Source organism: Vigna radiata, chromosome 1 (genome assembly GCF_000741045.1).
Source record: "Vigna radiata var. radiata cultivar VC1973A chromosome 1, Vradiata_ver6, whole genome shotgun sequence".
Lineage (NCBI taxonomy): Eukaryota > Viridiplantae > Streptophyta > Magnoliopsida > Fabales > Fabaceae > Vigna > Vigna radiata.
The window spans coordinates 11,258,542-11,264,541 of NC_028351.1; the positions used below are offsets into that span (position 1 = coordinate 11,258,542).

General features: G+C 31.9%; 1 protein-coding gene across 2 annotated transcripts; it reads right to left on the reverse strand.

Annotated features, from left to right (window-relative positions):
- Nucleotides 1-3,210: 3,210 nt before the first annotated feature.
- On the reverse strand, nt 3,211-5,516 carry LOC106774874 (BAG family molecular chaperone regulator 3). Of its 2 annotated transcripts, XM_014663020.2 has the most exons (5): nt 5,198-5,516; nt 4,712-5,106; nt 4,249-4,505; nt 3,975-4,121; nt 3,211-3,862 (listed from the first exon to the last, which is right to left on the reverse strand). In XM_014663020.2, exons 2-5 carry the CDS (start codon nt 4,965-4,967, stop codon nt 3,431-3,433), a joined length of 1,092 nt encoding a protein of 363 aa, XP_014518506.1. In that variant the 5' UTR covers nt 4,968-5,106; nt 5,198-5,516; the 3' UTR covers nt 3,211-3,430. The 2 variants fall into 2 exon arrangements, with proteins under 2 accessions (XP_014518506.1, XP_014517761.1); XM_014662275.2 differs by having other exon boundaries at nt 4,712-5,516.
- Nucleotides 5,517-6,000: the final 484 nt, after the last annotated feature.

Genomic DNA, 6,000 nt, shown 5'->3' on the forward strand with positions numbered 1-6,000 from the left:
TTTTGAAATCGTTAGCCTGTACATGACTTATCCAAAATCTGTAATACTTTTTAAATCTAAATCTGTCCATTTGTGTTATTTTTAGTCAAATATGCACCACTCATATAAAAGAACCACTGTATCAAATAAAGTGTTTTCTAGCTTATGTGATAATTATTATCTAATTCCTTCATGGTATTTTCATTTTATGAATCTTTTAAAATCACATCCGAGATTAAATTGAGAAGAAGTTGATTTAAAAATTAATAGTTCAATTGTATTCGAAATATTAATAATAAATAATGTATAAATAATATTAAAAACACATACACATATATAATATCAAAATTTTAAAACATTAAAAATAGAATAAGTAAGTGTATCGAATTACTTCAAGTAATATAAAATGATAAAATCAAATATCGTTATCTCAATAGACTTATAATACTAGATAATTGTGCGATTAACAACTTATCTAAATTCAATAGAACAACATTCATTTACAAGTATGTGTAAAGAAATAAAATTACAAATATACAAGGTTGGACTTTAGTATTGAAGGCACATAGATATGACATAGACTAGAAATGATATGAAATGACATTGTTAAGGTTAGTTTTCACCTACTTCACTCTTGTGCTTATCCAATCTCATCTCCTCTCCATCAAATTACTAAGGTCAATCCACAAAATTACTCTAGCCCCAATTCCTTAGGTTAAATAGCCTAATTTTTCCCTATTCAACTCCAATTTCTTGGAAGATCTAACAAGTAAAACCCACATTAAGATCTAGGATCTAAGACAACAAGTGAATCATCTTCCACTCCTAGAATTAATGAACAACTATGACTCTTGTTTCAATTCTAGATTACACAAGATAAGTTCCCAAAACCATGAATCAAAGATCAAGCCATGAACATCTCTATTACATGCAAACTTTAAGATTGGAGACAAAAATACTAGCAATTGATAGAAAAGACATATATAAATACAAATCAATAATCCATTTTCATGAAGATCCTTTAAGCTTACAAAATGGCCATGGAAGAAGAAGAAGAACCCAAAGAGGAAGAAAGGAGTGTTCCCACGAACCCCAGTAGCCCTCCAAGCTCTCCTCCAAGTGAAATCGCGCCTCTAAACCACCAAAGACCCAAACCCTTTCACGTTTTAGGGTTAAATAAACTCAAATTGCCACATCAGCCAGCAAAGGTGATGCTCAACGCCCCTGAAGGAGGCGCCCAGGCGAAAAATTCTGACAACATAATGGCGCTCAGCGCCCTTTGCTAAGGGGCACTCAGCGCGAGCACACCAGAAATCAACTTTTGTCCCCTAACCCACGGGCCTTCAACCTGACTCTGCTGCACTGCATCTTTTTCTTTTTTTCTATAGATCTGCTTGTTTATGTGGTTGGTTCAATTCTTTACATTGTTGGATATTCTTCCAAGCACATTATTAGCTACAAAATAAAGGGATTATAGATTAAATTTAATCAAAGTAACCCAAAACATAATTATTCATAAAACTAAGATAAAAGAGAGGATTAAACAAGTTACATGCTAGAAAAAAGTTAATTTTGCTACTAAATTAATACTTAGATAATAGTAAAAATTAGCATTATCAATTCTTAATATTTAAAATATTTAAATTAATTAAATATTAATGTTCGCACTTTATAAAAATTAATGAAAACATAGAGATAACTATGACTGTGTATCTGAATGTTTATATTATGTTATTTTATTTTAATATGTTAAATTTATATTAATTTACTTTTAGAAATATATATATATATATATATATATATATATATATATATATATATATATATTTAATGTGTAATTTATAAATTTGAATGAAAAAAAAATAACGTATTATAATTTTGATTAAGTAATTGAAGAAAAATAAGAAGAAACATTTTGAGAGGAATAAAAAGAAACATATTGAAAAAGAAGACATGTTGAGAAAGAAGAAGAAAAAAAAAGAAGACACATATTGAAGAAGAAGAATAAGACATATGTTAAAGATGGAGAAGAAGACACATGTTTTTATCAAACATCTATACAATAACATAGTATTTTATATTTTAAAATATAAGATAATTTGAAATGAGTCGATAACAAATGATAAAAATATTATTTATTTTATTAAGTGTCCTAATGAAGAAGGTTGTGCATGTAATATTTTCCCTCTAAATTATATCCAATATTTTCAGCCAAGTTTTTCATTAACATAACAATTGATTCCCCTCATTGATATGTATAACAGTGGTTTCATAATATAAGACAATGTTTCCATAATAAGACCATATTTCTATATCATCTTTAGATATAAGAATGTGAGGTTATGTTTTATGAATATTTCTGTCCATAAATACATTTACTGGAAATATATATATACAAGATCCTCTCTTAAAATATTCATCAAGAATTGGGTCATTTTTACTGATAGATGTGGCAACTATAGTTTGTGTGCTTTATTTAAAGAAATGAAAGTCCAAATTTTATAGTGAAGAGTTTGTCCCATGTAAAGTTCTTACGTAGGTCAATCTGAGCAAGATTTACAATAGTCCAATCATTTTACTGCCATTAACATGAGCCTTGTACTTTGTTATTTCAAGTCCATACATGATTATTTATGCAGTTGTATACTACGATCATTACCCACACAAAATGTCAATGTTTCTGCTACATAATCATTGCATGAATGTGGCAAACTTGGCAAAGTGAACAGCCTTATTCTTCACTTTTCTGTTCTCACGCCCTTTGCTTGATTTCAAAGAAGGCAAGTTTCTAAATGTGGAACTTTCCATTTCCGAATGGTAACATTAGCAAACTTTCTCATTTGTTAATGCTAATTTCTAATCCATAGTTATGATTTCATCTTCTCTGCTTTCAAAACACTTTTTGCACTTGGCTTACTATCATTGGCTGAACTAGTAAAACCCTTTTGTATGAGTCTTTTTGTCACTTGTAGCCCCCACAAGAACCTAAGATACTGAGAAACTGTTTTCATGTCATCAACCAATGGTCCAATGCTGCTTCACCAAGAAATACAACAAAACCTATGCCAATAAATGGTAATGAAAACAAAGCAAAACCGTCCTTTAAATGGGATTTTAGACACTCAAACATACCTGCCCTTAAGGGTTAAATCATAATGCTTGCTTCCAATAACATAGTTTACAAGTGCTTATAATAATATTGTAGCTATCCATCAAAAATAGGCTCATCCATTTGGTAAGTGAATTCAGTGGACACCAAAATCACAGAAATGTAACTTTTTCTATGATGATCACTGTGATAGCAACCCCTTTATTTTTGAAGTATATGTGACAGCTTATAAAGGGTTGCAAACAAATCTAAAAACAGAAAAAGAATGTAAAACAGATGACACTCAAAGTGAAAGACAAACCCAAATCACATCCACACAAGTGAAAGCACATGGTATGATAGTTAGTTGAAGAGTTCCCAATTGAACTTGGGAGGGCCTGAACTATTGGCCATTGGGGGTGGTGGGGGAGGGGATGTGGATTGAACAGGGATTAATGGTGGGGCAAAATCAAACAGTTCCCAATTTGTGGTAACTACAACTCCTGAGGTGGAATTCCTTGAGGGTTGATGTTGTTCTTCATGGTAAAGTTCTAGGAAATTTTCATTTGAGTTCCTTGGTTGTTTTTGTTGTTGCTGTTCCTGAATTGGTGCTAAGGCTAATCTGTTATGTCCATTTGAGTGCTTTTCTTGTTGCTCCAAAACTGGTCCCAGTTTTTGACCATTTGAATGCTTCTGTTGATGCTGCACTGGTGCATGGTGTCCATTGCTACCAGGCAAGGAATTCTTAATCTTCAGCAAATCCAGAGTTTCAACATACTTTTGAACTCTTTTTACCTTCAAAATTAATGTTTCACTAACATTAGAACTAGAAGTGCTTAAACAGATGTAATTTGAGATACACTGATAAACAAAAATGAGTAAAATGCATCTCAGTATCTGGCATTACCTGAATTTTCCTCTTTAATTTCACATCCCCTTCAGCCATTATACCATCCAGTTTCAGCAATTGATTCATCAATAACTCAATCAGATTAAGCACATCTGTTTCTGCAAATCTTCCACCTTTGTTGATAATTGACTCAAATGCTGATACCTAACCAAATCCAATCACTGATCAGCTTCCAACTACACAGGCATTTGAATGTTTGAAAATGAAAATAAAGTAAAAAAAAAATTGAAAACAATAATAAATTAATATCATTAGCAACCACAACACATACCCTCCCTGCAAGCCTATCTACTTCCAAGCTGATTTCTGAGATTGATTTTGCAGCTTTCTCCATCTTAGCATTCTTCCTTCTCTCTAACAACCTCTTCTCTTGACTAATAGGGTCTTCAACCAGCACTATCTTGGATTTATCCTTCACCCCAACCATGTCAAGAAAGGCCTTTGAATCCCTTTCCTTGTCTTTGTAAAACAGCTTTTGGTCTTCATGGTGTAATCCAGTTATCCCTGATAGCATCTTCTTCAACTCCCCTGCAAAACCCAGAAATTAAACACACACCATGACCCATACAACCAAAAAGAAGAACAAAAGCAATACTAAAAGCAAATTCTGAGAGAACAACAACAGTGTTTATATGTAACAAGTTCTGTCCCACAAGAAAAAGGTGAAGCAACCGACAGAGAGAGAACATAAAGGGAAATTAATAACATTAAAACTGAAAAAAGTGAAGAGTTACCAAATGTAGCTTGGGAACTAATGTTGACTTCATGGTAAATTGAACCATACTTGACCCTAACTCTAATGGAGGGAACAAGCACTGAGTTCCGATCCGACTCGGTGGTTCTCATCTGAACCAGCATTCCGCCTGGTCTCATCTCCCATTCCTTTGAACCGGACTCAACTCTGCCACCATCTGAACCTTCTTTCATGATGGAAGCAAGACCATTTGTCTTTTGGTTATTACTACTATAACTATTCTTCATCTTCATCATCTTCTCTCACTCTTTCACTTTCACCACTATGCAATAAAGAGTGTGTGAGGAACAGAAGAAAAGAGATAGCTAGATCTCAGACAACTCAGATTCTCAAGCACCCATGACAGAAACCACACTGACTCAATTCACCAAACACCTGCAAAAACGAGTCTCAGTAATCTCTGACCATTCCAAAACAATAAGAGGCCTGGACTAATCAATGGCTTATGAGGAAAATGAACACCAACCCCTTCAAAAGCTGAACCTTCCTGGAGTCAAAGTACAGATCTTTAAGCCGAAATGTGACAGAAACTGTGAGTTTCAGAATTTTACAGCAAAATCTTGAACAAGAAAAAGATTAAAAGCTAGAATAATCTGAAACTGTATTGTTTTTTTTATGAATGATGTTGAGGAGAAGATGTTGATGAATGATGAAAGTGAACAGAGTGAAGAATTGAAACAAAGAAAAATTGATTCTCCTTGGCGTTCTGGAGAAATCGAAGAAAGAAAAATGGTGAAATGAAAACAGAAGAGAAAAGGAATATAAAAACGAGTGGCCAGCTAACTATGCTGACTCTTTGTGATATTCATATATACTCTGCATTTAATTATTTAATTAATTATTTAATTAAAATAACGTTGTTTTTGATAATTCTCATTAAAATATCATTCATCAATTATTCTTTTGTTTGTTTTCCTACTAATAAAATTAAGCATTTCATCACCCATTCATCAAATTGTAATTTTATTTTTCCTTTTGTAGATCACTTTGACTTAGTCTTAGTCAAACTTAATTTGTTTTACAACAACTGTAGATTATTTTTTTTTAAGTCATCCACAAACATGTACTTCTGAATTTATAACAGGACAAAATTTCTTTCGTAATAAAAATAAAATTTAGAATAAAATACAATATCATATTTTTACATTCATTTAATATATAATATAAGAATAAAATAATTATAAAAAATAAATTTTTATATTTTTTTAAAATAGAAAAAAATAAATAAAAATAAGGTTTAATAGGTTCGGAAGTCCCTATATTTGGGGG

Excerpts from the sequence above, each read along its gene's own strand:
- LOC106774874 (XM_014663020.2), bottom strand. The coding sequence starts at position 4,967 with ATGATGAAGATGAAGAATAGTTATAGTAGTAATAACCAAAAGACAAAT. Across the intron at positions 4,122-4,248 it reads TAGATAGGCTTGCAGGGAGG|GTATCAGCATTTGAGTCAAT; the intron begins GTATGTGTTGTG and ends GGATTTGGTTAG. Across the intron at positions 3,863-3,974 it reads AATTAAAGAGGAAAATTCAG|GTAAAAAGAGTTCAAAAGTA; the intron begins GTAATGCCAGAT and ends TTAATTTTGAAG.